At 47.1% G+C, this 17901-nt stretch overlaps 1 protein-coding gene across 1 annotated transcript in view; it reads left to right on the forward strand.

Moving 5' to 3' along the window:
• Window positions 1–63: 63 nt before the first annotated feature.
• Window positions 64–17901, forward strand: part of GPC3 (glypican 3) — a 136292-nt gene continuing 118454 nt past the window's right edge. Inside the window, exons 1-2 of the mRNA XM_057377948.1 lie at window positions 64–370; window positions 9070–9234. Of these exons, the coding sequence (XP_057233931.1) occupies window positions 205–370; window positions 9070–9234 (331 nt within the window). The 5' untranslated portion in view covers window positions 64–204. The remainder of the gene's footprint in view (window positions 371–9069; window positions 9235–17901) is intronic.

Genomic DNA, 17901 nt, shown 5'->3' on the forward strand with positions numbered 1-17901 from the left:
GCGCGCGGGGCGAGTTTCCCGCGGGCGGGGGGCGGGCACCAATCAGGGCCGGGGCGGGGCCGCGCCCCGGGAGCGCCGCGCGAGGCGCGGGGCTGAGCTCCGCTCCGTTCCGCTCCTTTCCGCTGCTCCCGGTCCCGGCGCACCCCGGCACGGCGGGAATGCCCGCTGGCAGCGCGTAGAGGAGCGCCCCGGTGGCCCGGGAGGATGTCGGGGAGCGGCGGAGCGCTGCTGCTGCCGCTGCTGGCGGCCGCGCTGCTCGGTGCCCCGGGAGCCGCGCAGCCGGCGGGGGAAGCCGCCTGCCGCCCGGTCCGCGCCGCCTTCCAGGTGCTGCAGCCCGGAGCCAAGTGGGTGCCCGAGGGCCCCGTGCCAGGTGAGAGCGCTCTGCCCCGTGGTGTCCGGCCGGCTCTCAGCCTCTCTCCGGGGCTCGCCGGGGTCCCTTCGGGTGCGGGGCCAAGCGGCTGCAGCGCCCCGAGCCGGGAGCGCGGGCGGGGGGGTCGCTGTGCGGCTGCGGGACGCTGCGGAGCCGGGTGCGGGCTGCCCGCTCTCCCGCGGGGAGCTGCTCTTCCCCGGGGCCGRCGGCCGCCGGGCTCGGCGCCTCGGATGGGCGGATAACACAGAGCCTGTGGTTACGTCGCGATAACGGGAACCCGCTGGAGAGCGGCTCTTTATTGCGCTCGGTTTGTTCTGGGGGTTCTTTTCGCCCCGGATGGCCGAGGTGAGCTCYAGCTGTCGGGCAGAGCCGCGGCTGGCCCCGTCCAACTCCCGTGCCGCTGTCGGGGCTCCCCTGCGCGTCCCCGGGAGCCAGCGGAGGCTCCGCGCACCCGCCGCGTCTCTGCAGGTCCCGGTCCGCCAGAGCCGCTTTCCCCAAGCGCGGTGTGCCGGGGTCCGAGGCAATCCCGCTCTACAAAGCCACTCTGAGAGCATCCAAACCCTCATCCCAGTCTGAGCCCGGGGGCTGCCGCAGCTCCGGAGGACGGGGCTGGAAGGAGGCAGCGCGGTGTTCCCCGGGCTGTGCGGGTGCCGTGCGGGGTGCGAGGGTGCAGTGGGAGTCTGTGATGGATCTGGAGATGTGTTACTCTGCTCTGCAGTTCCCTTTACAGGTGGCTGCCGCGGTGGTACCGCACCAAACCTCACCACCTACGCCCCGCAAGGCTCCTTTCTGTATATATGCCTTATTCCTATTTTAAAATATAAGTGAAATACTTGAATTCCCTGCCTTTTAAAGGCTCTTCTGCAGCTTTTTGGGAGCCGGGGAGTGCCGGCTGCTCCAGGTGGGTGGCTCTGTGCTGGGAGTGTGTACACAAACGGATCAGTTTTGATGGCTGCGTTACGGAGCTGCCTGGAGAGCTCGGTGCTGTTGTGTCGGGTTCAATACGCAGCGGAGAACGCCTGCTCTGAGAAGCTTATGATCAAAGTATGAAAAGGAAAAGATAACAGGCAAACGTGACAGGCAGGGGAGGTGCAATGAGATCATTGCCTGTGGTGGCTGCTTTTAATAATATGTTGAGTTTCTTGCATTTGGTGTCTCACAGGCCAGATTCACAAGAGTTCCTTCAGCAGTGATATGCTGCAGGGAAGAGGAAGGGGGGAAATGGGGTGCTCAGGGTTGGCACTGCAAGGTGTTGTGGCTGCTGGTGCAAATAGGACTGTGTGATGCCCCAGCTTACCAAGAGCTGTGAAAGATAGAAGGACAAGTTGGTTCTGGTGAGAGTGCACCTTTCCTGTCCTTACATTCCCTTCTCATATGATTTTGATACTCCATTCTCCTGTCAGACTAACTGCAGGAGCACCTCTTCCTTCTCTGTCCTGCAGGCCCTTGGGCTCCTGCTCAGTAAGGAAGTGGCACTGGAAATACTTTCCCGTGATGTTTGCACAGAGTTGCAGGGAAGGGAAAGAGCTGCTCTTATCACCATTGAATCGACCAATTCTGTTTGTCAGCAGGAAGGGAGGATGTTTCTTTGAAAGTCAGTGAAATTCTTGCTTTGATTCCTAAGTAACTTTATTGGAGTGTGTTTTTCCACTCCAGGGAGGTGATGGAGGGGTAGGCAGATTCCTGGAGGATGACTCCCGTTGTGTTGAGGGGCTGTGATGCTGCAGAGTGGTCGGTCCTTCCCCAGAAACCAGCAGCACCCTCTGTCCTGCTTTGGCTGTGATTTCAGTGGGTGTTTTTGCTCTGGTATCCTCCCTTCCCAGCAGGGTTCAGGTTGCTGGGGTTGCTCAGCTGTGCTCATGCTCCCCTGGGAGCCCCAGCTGCATCCCTGATAGCCAGGAGGAGTCAGGAGCCCTCTGCCTCTCTGCAGAGCCTGTGGGCAGCTGGATCAATACCTCCTAACGGGGCTGGTGTTTCAAGTGAACGCTTCCAGCTTGTTACAATGATAAAGTTCCCACATATCAAATCGAAAGTGGATTTTACATTTGCCTAAGTACATAAACTTGATCATAATTAAAGCAATGACTGCTTGCTTATACCTTGGATCTGGCCCATCTTGCATGACTCTGTGTGGTAATTACACTTCAGAGCACTTGCTTCTCCTCATAGCAGCTGCATAAATCTCTGTAATAGGGGAACATCACTCAAGGACTATTTTCCAGGCATCTGTTTATTGCTTTTCTTCCTTTCATACATCTGTCAATTAAAAAAAGTTTTGGAGTTTCCAGCCACAAATCACAATAGAATCAATTCTGAGAACCTTTCCCTGTGGATCATACCACCCTGGAGAAACCAAAGCTAAACAACTTGTTTAACATGTGGAGGGGTTTGGTTGTTTTGTGTTTTTTTTGGACACAAACAGAGAACAATTGTTTCTGGAAGTCCCATTCTGCATTATGAGCAGTTGTGGCTGAAGGAGTATGTAGTGGAAACGCTGCTGAGTTGCAACACAGCCAGGAGAAATGTCCCACAGCTCAGTTGTACTGCATCAGTAGTGCGTGGGCTGGAGGGACATTGGCACAGCACTCTCTGTAGGAGAGCTCCAAAGGAGCCAGGGACCACGCTTCTAATTAAAAAACAAACCTAAAAAAGGCAATTCTGATAAATGTGTGGGAAGTGTCGTGCTGTTTCGTGAATGGTATTGATGTTCTGGGAGTAATTCTAGCTGAAAGCGTTTATCAGGCAGTGAGAATCTTGGTCTCCTCCAGTCCTGCAGTCTCAGGACTGGGTTTTTGTCACTCTGGAGCATCTTTTGGCCTGCTTAGAGGTGGGGAACAGCATGGCCTAACTCCTGTCATCTGTGGCTGACTGTTCCGAGGGGTGGGAGGATGTAATTCATGGCAATATCTTGACTGAAGCTGTATCAGAGGTCTTGGACTGGACAGGAGTGAAGGCAGGGTGATGGGAGGGTGTTTTTCTTAGGTTCTGAGAAAGTTGAGACTGAATTCCAGCTCCTGAGCCAGCCTGTGCTTCTGTGTAGGGGTAGCTTCATGTTCAGTAATAACTAAATCCTCTTTTTCCTGTGTCTTGGTTTGCTTCCTCCATTTGTCTTTTCTCTGCATAATTTCTCCTATCTATAAACAACAGCTTGCATTTCCATTTCTCCTGGTCTGTTTTTCTCTCCTCTTTGCCATTTGGGTTTCTCTGTATTGGTGATGAGGCTCCAGCTAACTGGGCTGGTGCTTGTGGTAGAGGGGAAGGGTTGAGCTGGTGCCTTGGCAGGATGGGGAGAGGGGATGGACATCTCTGCTCTGGGACAAAAGAAAACTGAGGAATATTTATCTTGAGAGAAATATCTGTTTCCCTTCTCCCGCAGCAAAGTGCTGTTTCCAGCTTTTTGTTCTTTTTCTTTGATGGAGGCAAATATGGATGCATCCTAAGAAAACAGGAGATTAACCTTTTGCTTTTGGAGCTGAGGTGTAAAGCTTTACAAGTGGCTGGCTGAGCGTGTCAAGCTTTCTTCTCTCTTTTCTTTTTTTGGCAGCTGGTGTGTGCCAATGCACAGTTTAAAAATTAAAAACCCCAACTCTTCTCGCTGGTCTCTATGTGCCTTTGCTCATGAGCTGGTTCCTTTGTACTCCTGCTCTTTTATTCTGTTTTTCCTGAGTGGGACTAATGATGCTCCTCCCCGTGCAGCCCTTCCCATTTAGCTTAGCACGGTGGTTTAAGAGCTTAGTTTACTAGATAATTGAGTTTTCTGTTCTTAATTATTTCAGGCCTGCAAGTTGCTCTCTTGATAGTTAAGAGAGCAGGAGCAGAACCCTAAAACTTAGTAACCTCCCCAGGCAGTGGTTTTATAGTGAGATCATTAATTTTATTTTTTTTTCCCAGGGGTTAACTTTAACAACATCCTGAGCAGTGTTCTTCCCAGGCTTTGGAAGGGCTTTAGGATGTGTGCACATGACTGTAACAAATCTGTGTGGGGAATGGGTGCCCACAAGTTAACTCCATTGATGTCAGTGTTGGTACATTTGTTAGGAGGAAAGTTTTACTCTGTAAAACCTATTTTTCTTTGTGATGTCTTCTTTTAAAAGATGTGTTTTTATAGAGTGTTAGATTTGCATGAGAATCATCTGGCCAACATTGTAAGACCTGGGGAGGAATCCAGAGTCAGATGGCTTTGTGAAACACAAGATGGAATAGAAAATAAAGGATAATTAAGCAGTAATAAATATCCCATGTAATACCCATACTGTTCCAACTTAAATCACCTATTGAATGAGGTTGGTTTATAATTTATATCTCTTTAATTAGGTTTTAAAAAGATCAGCATTAAATCTGGGTTCTGGGTTCTAAACAGTTGCATTTCCTTTTCCTTCCCCCCAAATGCTGAGCATTAAAAGGCACTGACAGATGTACAACCCTCTAATCACATAATTTAAAAGTTTTTTTAATAAAAATTATTGAAAAAACGAGGGGAAAATTCACTATATTTAAATGTTGAGTCACTGCTTTTATCTATTTAAAGCATGATGCTGATTGTAAAACAACTGGAGGAGGAAAATTGACCCAAAACAGCATCTTTCTTGTGGGTAATGTTAACAAATTTGGTGAGTTAAGAGGGTGGGAGGAACTCAGAGGAGTTCCTCTGACATTTCCAGACTGCAGAAGGCGAAGGTGCCACTGCACGGGGTAGCAGAGCCCCCTCACATGGGGAGGAGGCTGCAGGAATGTAACGTTAAGCAGGGACAGGTTCTTATTTTGGCAATGCCTGGGGTAAATTTGGGGGGAATGTTAATCTGATTTAAGCTGCCATTGGATCTGGGTGGGAAGGTTTGCGTGCCCCAGTGTGCACAGCTTGTCTGCCTGGATCTGATGACAGGGTTGAAACAATCCTGGGATGCTAAAAATCAAAGGAAAATCCTTCAGCCTTATGAAGGAGCTCGCAACTCCCCATAGATGATCTTGAGGAGGTTTTTTTTGACATTTAATCCACTGAAATTATTTTCACTTCAGCTGAACTAACCACCTATCTGCAGGAATAATTGTACATCAAAGTCAAATGTAATGGTTTAAATTCACTGCTACCGGGCCGTCAGTAAAAAAACTCCCTGTCAGGAGGAGGAAGAGGCAGGGTGTTACTGAAATTACTGCAGCTCTGGAGTTTATTTCTGTCAGCTGGGAGCGTATGTGAAATTACTGGAGCATTTACACTGCTGTTCCCCAAGATGGCATAAATGGCACAGTTCTGATGGTGCCTGGCGTTCCTACACCCATGGAAGGGGCTGCTGCCAGTGCCTTCTCATCCGTGGGAGCTGGGTGTCAGAGGGTCAGGCTGCTCTGCTTGGCATCTCATCCTCTCACTAATCCTGCGGAGATTGGTATGCGAGCATCCAAATGCAATTTAATAAAACGGTTGCAGTAATTTGAGGGACACTTCCTTTCCGAAAATGAGTTTGTAGTGATTTATAGCAAAAGGAGAGGGTTGTTTGCAAGGGCTGAGACTGGCATTATAAGGTGTAATGACTTGAAACTTTGAGAAAAAGGGGTTGTGTAGGTTGGGAGATAAAAACAGTCTTAACAGTAAGGGCCATTAGGCAGCGGAATGGGCTTTGCTATCTCACGAGCCGGAGTATCGCTGGAGGTGTTTGTGTTAGATAAAACGSTGAGAGGGGGTGGATTGGGAGGCAGAGGTACGATCTGATGACTCACAGGACCTTTTCCGTGCATTTTTTTGGAGGCAGGAACGTGTGGCACCCTCATTCATTTATAGCTGGTGTCTGGTCCGTGGGAACACTCRTGGCTCCGCGCCCTTCACGCTCCCACAGCGTGGTTTGTGCAGCCCCCARCCCTGCAGAAGGGGCTCCTTCAAGCAGTGGTGTGAACAAACCCACATACAGCACAAGGTTGAAAAGCTCTGTCTGTGTTTTATCCATGTCTAAAATGRGATCAGCAGAGTGGGTTCGTGGCTTCCAGGGGACTGGCATCAAAACCTCCCGTCCTTGCTGCTCCTGGGCCACTTGGAGAGGGGAATGTTGGAGCCAGCTCACCATCTGGGAAAGCCACACACAGAAAAGAGCTGGCAGATGGGCATCAGGCCCCCATWCCCCATCCCTCTGTGCCAACACTGTGCCAAGAAGGACCTTGTCCCTGGTACCTTCCAAGCCTGCCCTGTCTGTGTTGTCCCGTTGCGTTTATTGTGATGTTTGTGGTCACTGGTGTTAGTTGGCTGTCTCTATAAAATATTTTAAACTCAGTTAATCCCCAGGGTTTTTCCTCCTCCTCCTCCGTGATTGCTCTGATACAGCATGCGTCTGTCTTTTTACTGCACAAAAATAAAAATCCATTTAAGGGGAGAARTTGGCTTAATTGCTAAAAAGAAGGATGGGATGTGAGTAGATGACCTTGCTGCCTCCTATTCTTGGCTTTAACTTGCAGAGACCTCTTAATTGCCAACTCTCAGATTTTCTATATTGGTATTTCCATTAATCTTGGAAGGATTTTTATTTTATAATTTGAAATGTGTCCTAATATAATAAATGTAGGAGGAAATAAGCTTTGTATTAAAAAGAAATTTATGGGTGTATTGTAGTGTTAAAGAGACCATGCTAAGCCTTTTTGCGGTGTAAATTGAGTTGGGTTTGACTTTAAAAAACCTCTTTAACTCGCTGTTATATAACTGCTTCTCTCATTAACGCGGTGTCTTGCTGTTACGCGGTTTTACGGTCCCTTTTATTTTTTCAATGCATGAAATACCTGTCGCTGTGCTCCTCTGGAGTGGGTGACTTCACAAACCACTGAGGTTCCAGCTTGAGGCATTGGTGGTGCTGGCTCTGTGTCAGAGGGCTCGAGGGAAGGAGCTCACGTTGGGGAACCTGCTTGGCAGAAGGGGAAACTGAGGCAGCGGGGAGCARTGGAGCCAGGATGGGGGTGTGAGCCCCTCTCTGCCCCTTTGCACGTGATTTTATTGCAGCCCCAGCAGGAACTGTGCTGGTTAAATCTCCTTTCCCCACGTGCGATGTGTGCTGCAGATGAAGTGTTTCATGTTCCTTTTGCCACSCTGTGCCAGGGGAGGGGATGGGGCTGGAGGGAGGAGGATTTCTGCTGTCGCTGCTCCTGAGCCCTGACAGCTGGTTTTCCCTTGGYACTGTGCATGACTCTTCTTCAGGAGGCACACGATTGAACTGACATTAATATTAATCCTGTTCCTCTAGACTACACTTGCAAAAAGTGACTTTTGACACTTTCTAGTAATTAGGGAGAGAGTGGATGTGGTAAAAGACTCTTGTGAAGGAGAGGAGACAGGAACCTGAAAGGATGCATAATCCTTCCAGAGCAGAGATGTAAATTACCAAAGTAGCTTTTATTGAAGAAAAAGACCTCTGTAAAAAGGGGGAAGGCAGAATTGAGGGCTGAGAGGTGTGAGGAGCCCTTACTCTGCCGGGGCACTGCTTCCTAATCCCGGTTCCTGGCAGGACTGAGCCTGGCACGGAGCTGCCTCTTCTTTGGGCACGATGCAGTTTGGGTGGCAGACACTGAAATGGGAGCTGCTGGCTCTTCTTTGACCCCAGATTGCTGTTTTTAATGGAGCTGTTGTTTGCTATTTGAGTTTCTAAGAGCAGCATCAGATTAGATGTGTTTAGCATGAGGAAAGCTGTTTGCTTTGATATGAGCTTCTTGCTCTGCTTGTGTGTGCGGGGCCTCCGTTTGCTCTTAAAAGTTGATTGAAATTTTTTTTTGCTGCTACTTCCAGCTCTTCGTTTCATTTTCTCTTGTCTGAGCCTAGTAAGATTTCTGTTTTTCCCCATGGTTTTATTTATTTTTAGCTAACAACACTTTTCTTGAAGTTGTCTACTTTCTCCATGAGTAAATGCTTTGGGAATGTTAAAAAAAAAAAGAAATTTAGCATCATGGAGCAGTGCTGGAGATGCCAGAGCAAGCAGTGCCCCTCTGGCCTTTGTCCCCTGTCTTTTGTCCCATCCTGAGGAATGGGTTCAGGTGCTGCTGAAGAGGCTCTGGTCTGCAGTGCTCAGAGCATCCCTCAGGATCCATCCCCTGCAGAGGGATGTCCTTCCATGGACCTGGAACTTTGCTTGTTGCACTGGAGGAGAGATGGGATGGGGACACAATTTAAAAGTCAGCACTAAAAAGCYGAGTAAATCATTACAGCTCTGTCCTTCTGCTGTTGCTGTTGTTGCTGGGGATGCAAAAGGGTGGAAATTGCAGGCAAATAGCACTGTTATGTTTCAAATGATTTTTAAGTCTTTATGCAAATTACAAGCATATCCTCCTTGATGTACCACATCCATTGCTCTGTTTACCATAAATCCACAGCCTCAGATCCTGTCTGTGTTTTCCACCTCCTGCTCCATCTCTGCTGCCTGCCTGTGACTCCTCACTGGTTTGCTGTGRGCACACAGGAGACAGCAGGGCAAGRYTCAGGCTCACTCTCAGTGTACAGAGTGTGTGGGGACCAAAAAAAGCACTGTGCTGCCAGGCAGGCACAGCTCTGGGGCCACTGCTCTGCCTTATCACTCCTCTCCTTTGGCCAAGCTCCTTGCTCAGGACAAATTCAGAAATGTCATCAATTTACCCGAACAGTCAATGCGGCCATACTGATGCTTGGAGTTGGTTTCCTCTCCACTCTCCCCAATTCCACCACCTAAAGTGAATTTTCTGCTCTTCTTGTGCCTCCCCAGGGACTGATCTGCAGGTGTGCATCCCRAAGGGCTCCTCCACGTGCTGCTCGAGGAAGATGGAGGAGAAGTACCAGGCAGCAGCTCGCCTGAACATGGAGCAGCTGCTGCAGTCTGCCAGCATGGAGCTGAAGTTCCTCGTCATCCAGAATGCTGCTGTCTTCCAAGGTGGGTGCTGGGGGTGCTCCAGGCATCTGCAGGAGGAGGCAGCATTTCTGCTCTTCTTCCTCAGCACTGGGCAGTTGGCTGAAAGCTTTCTGTTCACCTGTTTTTGTATGTTTGTATGTAGGTATGTAGGTTAGTAACACACCTGGTTTGCTATGTGGTTACTCTGCAGGGTTTGTCCTGAATATTCCTGTAGCTGTAAGAACAAGTGGAAATTTAAAGACTAAACTTCTTGAGGTGCAAATTAAAAAAAAAAAAAAACCAAACAAAAAAAAACCAAACAAAAACAACAAAACCAAACCAAAACGCCCACTTCTAGAATTCAAATCTCTATGCAAGTGCTGTCTTGTCTGACTCTGCCAGTCCCAAAATGCAGGTTGCAGAGATATGATCTGGTTGCACCTCAGTGTAGTGCTTGGTAAGATCTGTCTCAGCTGTGTGTATGGTTATTGTTATCCCCTGTACAACCAAGTTGGTTTTTCTGTGGAAAAGGTGGCAGAGGTTTCTGATTCCCAAATGTGGTCCCTGGTGCCCCATGGGGTATTTGAGTGCTTGGTGCCCTGATGCACTGCTGTCTGGGGCAGCTCTCTTTCTAATGAGAACATGATGGTTTTGGGTTTTGTTTTGTTTTTTTTTTATTTGCGAAATTGTTCTTTGGGTATTTTTTAGTGTGGATACACACTGTTTTGTGCCATTTAAATCTGCAATCATTTTTTAGGGCTTTTACACAAGCAAAACTCATTCCATCCATGGTTAATGTGCAGTGAAATGATTGCTTGTTTGTTGAGTGCTGTCCTATTGAGGTTCCYTCATTCTGTATTAATGGTGTTTTTGCCTGTATTTAAAAAAGAAGTCATGGGCAATCAAGCGTTCTTTTCCTTCATGCTAATATTTTTGCAGAATAATTGATTTATTTTTGTTTGTGCCTCACTAATAGCAAGACCCAAGGCCTGCTGAAGCCTGTGAGATCAGGGCAGACTCTGTTSTGGGCCACAACTGACTGATGAAGTCTAATAGGTTGTTTTTCTCAATGTRAGATCAAACGAATTGCTGAGGAGATAACAGCATATTTTTTTTTTCCACTAGTAATTCTTAATGCAGTTACCATTAAGTTCCAATTCTAATAACCAGAATGGAGTAAAACTAATGAGAGATTGGTTTCCTAGGCATTGGRAATGTGGACCAGTTTCAGAAATGGCAAATAACTTGGGTGGAATACAGAGTGTCTGCCTCCCTCCTTCCCATTTGACAGAAACTGCAACATTAATTTTTATTGTGTAAGGGAATGACACCCTGTGGTACTGCAGGTTCTGCACAGCAGTTGGGTGTTTTGGCTCTGAACTTTCTGCTTCTTTGGAGAGAGTTGAATCCCTTGCTTTGACTTTTTTTTTCTTCCCTTTTAAAAAAACTGTTATTTCCATCCTGGCCCAGAAACCYGTGTGGGGGTTTTGAAACTGAAGTTATTCTGAGAAGCCCTGGTATGTGGAATTGCCATTCTTGGTGATGGGGAAGAAAAGCATTTAATTGAACAGTTTCTGACTACTTCTGCTTATAAAAAWGCTCGTGACTAAAAGTTGTTGGTAATCCCATTGCAGAAGAGGAATTCCTAGCTAGAACATTGAGGAACTCACTTTAATTATCTGGTATRAAATGTTTTGGACTTGGAAGGATGATTCATTAGACTTTGAACATGATTTGCTTTTTTTATATTTAAAATTAGTCTGAAAGTCTGTAAAAGAACACTTTTAAAAACAGGTTGATCTTTTGATGGCTGCAGTGCCAGAGACTGTTTCAGCTGTGGAAATTGTTCAGGATGTCCCTGGCAGAGCCATCCCTGGGGCTGTGCTCAGCTATTGGGGGTTGCTGGAGTGGTCAGCAAAGAGGATCTTGTGACACCATTGGAGCTCCAGTGGTCACTGAGCATCTCCTGCAGACCCTGCTGGAAGCTGGGACCACATTCCCTGAATTTGGGAATGGGGAATTGGGGAATTGGCTTTGGGAATTGGGGCTGTGGGTCTGGGATAGCAGGAAGCAGCACCAGCTCTGAGATGTGCTGTGGCAGGGGAGAGCTTCCCGTGTGCTTTGCTTTGTGTCAGACCCCCAGGCTGGGTCCCAGTGCAGAGGGTGGAGAATTGCACATCTCTCCAGAGTGGGGAGATGTGTTGGTATGGAAACACAGCCATATTAAAAACACAAACATGAAATCCTTCAGAGTTCATTTTAATATTTTTACCCTGGCATCTAAAGGGACTGCTAGTCTGACAAGCATAATCTCACCCAGATGTTATTATTTTGCACCAAATTTAATTTCTTCCTGCTGAAGCTAGAGCAGCATCTCTGCTGATAAAGATCAAGGGAAATTGTTTGGCATTTACAGGAAATCTCATCCAGGCCTATCTGTTACAATGTTCACTTAGCRGAGTTTATTAGATTATTAGTTTTAGGCCCTTGGGCTTTTTCTTTATTGCAGTTAAGAAGGAAAAATCCCAACCAAAAAAATCCTCCCTTCACTAAATTTAAATGGTACAATTAGCTCCTGGTCTTATCTTGCAGGCATTTTTTAAAATTATGAAGATGATTTAAGTAGTGATTTAATCTTTTGGAAACTTGCTGTGTTTGACAGTGTTAAAATGGATTGTGGCTGCCTCAGCTGCAGTTAAATCCTACTCCAGGAATTTTTTTGCAGGCAGTTTTTTTGCTTTTCCTTGGTGTATCCGTGCTGGTACTTGCCTGTGTGGGCATCTCCTGGTTTGGGTTCTCAGCTCTGACTCCTCAGAACTGCTCGTGTGTCTTCTGTCAAGTGACATTTAGTGYTGCTAATTGTTCTCATCCAAACTAAGCAGTGAGTTAGTGCAACTCACTGGAGAGAACAGTGAGAACCCTGCCTAGGGATTGCTTCCTCCCCTCTTTGGTGGRGGAATTCCTGACCCTGCCACCATTTAACCTTTTCCTATTGAATCAACAACAAAAAAAAGTCCCTCAGTGAATTCTACTGATTTCCTAAATACTAAATCTGAATGGCTCAATTTTGTGAAAGGCAAACTWGAGTAGGAAAATTCCAGTGTGGTTCTTCTTTATTTGTCCTTTCCCTTGCTAAGGAATTCTCTTCACTGTGGTTGTCTTCTGTGCATGTTCATCAATCTGATCCCTCCTGCTTCCCAAGTTTGGGAATTTGGTTTTAAATGGCCACTTATTTTCTTGCCCTGCATTTTGACCACGTTGCTCTGTGGATAACAGGATTAAAGCTTTAGCAGCTGCTCGCTTGCAGCTTTTGTGGTCCGTTCCTACCAGTTCTTCCCAGTTCCGAGGGAAAAGGTGTTTTAAGAAGTGGAAAAATGGTGACACAATTAAGCACAGAAGGACCTATGAGGAAAGAGGAGCATATGCACCCATTCTTTGTGTCAAACTTCCTGGGAATCTCCCTGCTCCATCAAGTGAGAAGTGCAGGGACAGGAGAGCTGACTGTGAGGGGCTGCTTGTGCAYAGTGAGCTCCTGGGGAGAGCCACTTTCAGTATTTTACGTGATTGCTCAAATAAGTGATCAGCAGGATCTTGGGCTGCCTTTCTGCAGCCTCCTCTGTTGATGTCAGTCCCATTCTGGAGGGATTTTTCCACGTGGTGCAGACTCAGGGCTGTTGGACCATGGCTGCTCTGCRATCTCCAGGCAGTGGCACAAACTGGGAGAGACCCAAGTGGTGTTTCTGACCCTGAATCCAGCTGCCYCCATGCTTCTGTGGGTGCAGAATTTGCTTCCACCCGCTTCCCAAACAGCTCCTGTGGAGCTGCTCTGCTGCTGGAGCTTTGGGAATGTGTTGGATGCTGGGAGGGCAGGAATGCAGTAACCCAAACTGGAAAATTGACTGGGATGCTGCWGTTGAGTTCCCCTTGGTGAAGGCTGTAGGTGTAAATGAAATCCTGGTCTGCTCCCTCTCAAAGCCAGAGGCATCTTCCCTTCTGCAGATGGCAGCTGGAAAATAACAAAAGCTTTACTGGGGGAGCTTGCATGGGCTGCAGAGATGTGAGGGAATTTTGGGATGTGTGTTTCAGAGTGGTTTCTAGGAAGACCGTGATAAATCAACACTGTCAAACCTGCCTGTAGGTGTTTATTTTCCTATTCATGGGAGAATCCTGTTTCTTGTCTCYTCTGGATGGGGCCCTCGGTGGTTCTGGCAGAGCTGGTGCTGTGAGGAGATGTCCATTCATCTCCCCCTCTGTGCTGTGCTAGGATAAAGGCAGAGCTGTAACTCTTAGTCCTACCTGGCAGCTCTGAAGGCTGTAAATCCTCCATTAGGCATAAATGCAGCCATTTTGGTTATTTATAGTTATTTACACTATCCATTCATATCTGTCACGAATGAAGGCACTTTTGACATTGCAAGCTTCTATCAGGTTATCTTTAATCAGTTTAGAGGCACCTAAGCCACAAATATATCAAATAGCCAATCCTAATGTTGGAGTCCTCTAAAGTATGACTGAATTATTTATTTTGTTATGATGAAAATGTCTGGGCTTTATTGGGTTTTCTTTGAAGAACTTGATTCTGCTTGAAGTCTGGAAGATAAAAGATTAGCGATTGTCTCTCCAAGTTTCTTATTCCAAATCCTTCAAGGCTTTTCATTTTTCACGAGCCGCTGTTACTACTTTAGAGTCAAGGTGAGGGAGCAGAGATTTCTTTTATTCTATTAAAGAGGTTTAAGTATATAAAGAATTTTATCTTKGCTAATTATGCCTTGCACAGGTAAATCCAAGCTACACGTGGCAATTAGGTGAGAAGAGAGGGGCTGTGTGGAGGGAGCTTTTGCACRTTAATCACCGAGAAAGGTCCACTGAAACCAGCACTACCCAGCAGAGCTTGTGTCTTATCATTTGGAATATTTTAATATTCCAATGTCCTTAAGCCAATTAAATGTTGATAATTTAGGAAGGTCTTTGAGGTGCTGACAGTAGGAAGAGCCTTGGGTGGATTTTAGCGCTGTGTTGTTCTGCAGATCATTGCCCTGAGTGTGGAGAGGGAGGAGGTGATGTRGGGCAAGGGGACAATTAATAACCAATTAATGAATGTGGAGGTGAGAGGTGCTGGAGTTCAGGAGGCTTTGGAGCTGCCCCAGCCCTGCAGAGGGGAGATGTGACCAACAGATCCTGTGGTGTGGGGATGGGCTTGGGTATCCCACCAGTGTGCAGGGCTGCACAGCTTTTCTAGACAGGAGAGTGATGATGATTAACTGAATAAATGTATAAACTGATTCTCAGCAGGACTTGAAAGGGTCCTGAGYGGAGTGGTCAGTTTAGTAGCTGCAGGTGAAGAGTGCACTTGAAAATGTCAACTCCTGCTCGGGGGCTTGTAAAATATTAAGCTGACATTTTAGAGTGGCCTCAAAGAATGAATCCATTTTTTTTGGAAGAGAATATTAAAAGTCTTWTTAGACTTTACAAGTAAATAAGCTCCAGAAACACATTTTTGTATCATTTTATCATTCCTCTTCCTAATTAGTCCTCTGCTCACTGGAGTCTTGCTGCATCCTTCTGTGATGTACCTCTCTCTGCTGTGGCCTTCTCTCCAAAAGCTTTTTAATTTSTTGTTGCTTTAACATTTTCTTTTTTTTAATAACTTGCATTTAAAATAGGAATTGTCTCTCTGGGTCAATTCGAGCTGGTGTTCTGCTTTTGGTRGGGCTTCCTGCCAGATGCTTTGGATGCACAAAGTTTGTCGTGGAGAACTGTGGTGATACATTTACCGGGGTGGAAAAGACGTTCTAAACCAATGATTACGGGTAGGTGGAAAGAGCTGTCTGCATAATGAGAGATCTCTGGTTGTCAGAATTGGTCTAGGGAGGTAATGTTTCCTTTCAAGTAACCAGAACTTATTGTTCATAAATCACAGTTAATCTGTTTATTACACCAGCACACGAAGCTGGAAGTCTGGAGTGTGCCATAATGCTTAGCTTTAGGAGCAGAGCTGTAATAGTRGCAGCAATTTCGAATGATTTGAAATTGGGGGATCAGCAAAACGCGGGAGTTTGTGGAGGCTCTGGGCATTAAAAATGACTGCAGAGGATTGATGAGTTTCTTTAACAAATTGTAAAATCCATCATGCAGGAGTTAGGGCATGAAACTGCCCTCCTGAGCCGCATAAACCATGGCTTTGGAAGTATTGYATGACAGTGCATGCTACCGGGAAGGGTTGCTTTGAAAGATGTTTGGTTTTGCTTTTGTTTCTTCCCCTCGCTGCCTGAAGTTTCGCTGCCAGCACAGCACTGACACATTGCTCCCCAGGCTCTGGGGGTGCTGATGGGGTTCCCCTGGAGCATCCTCTGGGTGATGCTGAGCCTGAGGTGTGGGGCTCCCCTTTTCCCTYTCTCCTGCCTCAATCTGTGCCAGAGTGGTCCCACTTCCCTGGATCTTCCCCAAATCCTGCTGCATCTTGGGCAGCCTTGCCCAGCCCTTGCTCCCAGCTGATGGAGCACTGGGAATGTGTCTCTGGGGTCCCTCCCTGCAGGAAGGATCTCATTGGATTTTGCTGCTGTTTCCTGCATCCCCCCTTGAGCTCTGTGATCCATCCCCACTCCAGTGGTGCTCCCAGCTGAGTCTCCATCCATCTGCTGACTCTCTGCAGGGAGATTCTGCATTGTGCCCTTTGCAGAGCTGCCAGCAACTCTCTGGCACGTCTGTGGAGGAGTCACAGGTGTGCTGGGAGATGTCTGTGGCCACCCAGTCCCTGCTTTTGTGGCCTCTGTGGCTTGAAGGGTGCAGCATGGGGGAGCTGTGTGTGGTTGAGATCTCTCCCTGTGTTTTTCCCCTGCAATTAAGCACTGCTGACGTCCTTCCCCTCATCGGTGAAATGAGGCTTGGAGGTTAATAAGGGGCTTTTTGTAACAGCCTGCGTGCTGCTTCAGCAGTTTTTRAGCACTGCACTCAGTGTCTGGGCTCAGGGGTCCCCAGTTCAAAGCRTGTGGAGCAATTCCTGGATGTCTGTGCCTCTGGGGTGCTGTCCTCTGCCAGCCCTGCTGCTCTGGAAGGGGATGGTGCTTCCTTGCTGCTGAGGACGAGGGAGGAATTGGCTCTGAGCACCCAGGGGCTGCTCCAGGGTAGAAGATGCTGCATTTCCAAGGGGGTTTTGGARCTTTCAGATGGGGAGATGTCCGGGCAGGAGGATCCCAGCCTTGCTGGGTACCTGTGGCAGCTCCTGCAGCTCCTCTCCTGTGTCCTGTGAGCTCTGAGCTCCATTCTCTGCCTGCATTCCCTGTCAGATCATTCCCTGTGACACAGCCAGGGCTCCGTGTTCCTTCCAGTCTCCCKCTTCCACAAGTGGGCTGTTTTCTGTAATTACCTTTTGAGCTCCAAGTTATCATCTTTTGATAGTTCAAGTACTAACGTTCTTTAAATGCTTCCTAACGCTATAAAGCAGTCAAATGACATCTCTTTAGCTTGCAGTAAGGTGATATAAATGTCATGTTACCCTTGAATGTGGTATTTATAGAACTGCTCGGTGCTGGTGAATATTTGTGTTTTATCCTTCGTGGTTCCAGCACCGAAATGGGCACGGCAGCATCTTCCATCACTTGTCCTGAAAGGATTTACAGAGGCATTCCCATCCTGCAAAGTGCTTAAAATGCACGCAAGAASTGGTTTGCATTTGCTGGGGAGGAAAGGGAGAAGGAAACCAGCACCCAGCAATAAAGATGGGGCTGTCTCTGTAACGAAAACATTTTGCTAGATTGTCATCTGCTCCGCTTTTAAAGCAGCAATAAGATAAAGCGATAAAATGGCCAATGGTGCATTTCATCTGAGGGAAATGAACTCTTGCCGAGCCAATTAAACTGTCAATACACTGTGGTTTCACGTTCCCCTGAGCAGAGTGGGTCACCTCAGGTGTGTTACTCACTCTGACTTYGCCACTGATGTGAAATCAATTTTAGCAATTTATAATCTTTCATTCTACTGTGAAAGTATATTAATCTGTGAAAAATGCCACTCAGACAGTSAGGACAGATGACAGCTTTCCTCATGAGTGTGTGTAGCTGCCAGTGCCTCTTGGATCATCTGGTTTTGTGTAACTTTTGGAYGCTCTGGAGGCACTGACAATCCAGTTTGCAAACTTGGGGCTTTATCCTTAAAATGTTCAAAATGCCATAGCAGCGCCTTGGTCAAACTTTTCACTACTCAGCTGAAATGGAGCAGTTTGAAATTGCTTTTATTCCCTCAGCCCAGAAGAGTCACAGCTTTGCACATTGCTTTTGGTATAAAGAAGTGCTTTGTGGCAGGCTTTTGGTATTGCTGCTCATTAGAAAGTAAAGTGGATAAATCTGGTGTGGATGGTGGAGAGATGCTGAGGGATCTTCCTTGGGTTTTGTTTCTGTGGCAGAAGTTTCAAATTGTTTGATTGCACAGGAAATGAGTGAAAATTCTGATGTGTGAAAGTAAATCCATTTCCATGAAGTATTGCATCTAGAAATTAATGCATCTTCTATGGCAGATTAAATGTAGGAAGCACTGCATGTTTAGTCTGCTACTATTAAAAAAAAAAAAACCCAAAACTTAATTGTAAAAAAAATCATCTGAATGYGTGCTTGGAAGAAAAGAAATCACAAACCTATTGGTTAGTGAGTAAAGATTAAAAAAGCCAACCCTCTTAAACCAAGGCAAAACAAAGAGCAGTGTTGATCARTTGCA

Source organism: Malurus melanocephalus, unplaced genomic scaffold (assembly GCF_030028575.1).
Source record: "Malurus melanocephalus ecotype Western Australia unplaced genomic scaffold, MMel_1.1 scaffold_335, whole genome shotgun sequence".
NCBI lineage: Eukaryota > Metazoa > Chordata > Aves > Passeriformes > Maluridae > Malurus > Malurus melanocephalus.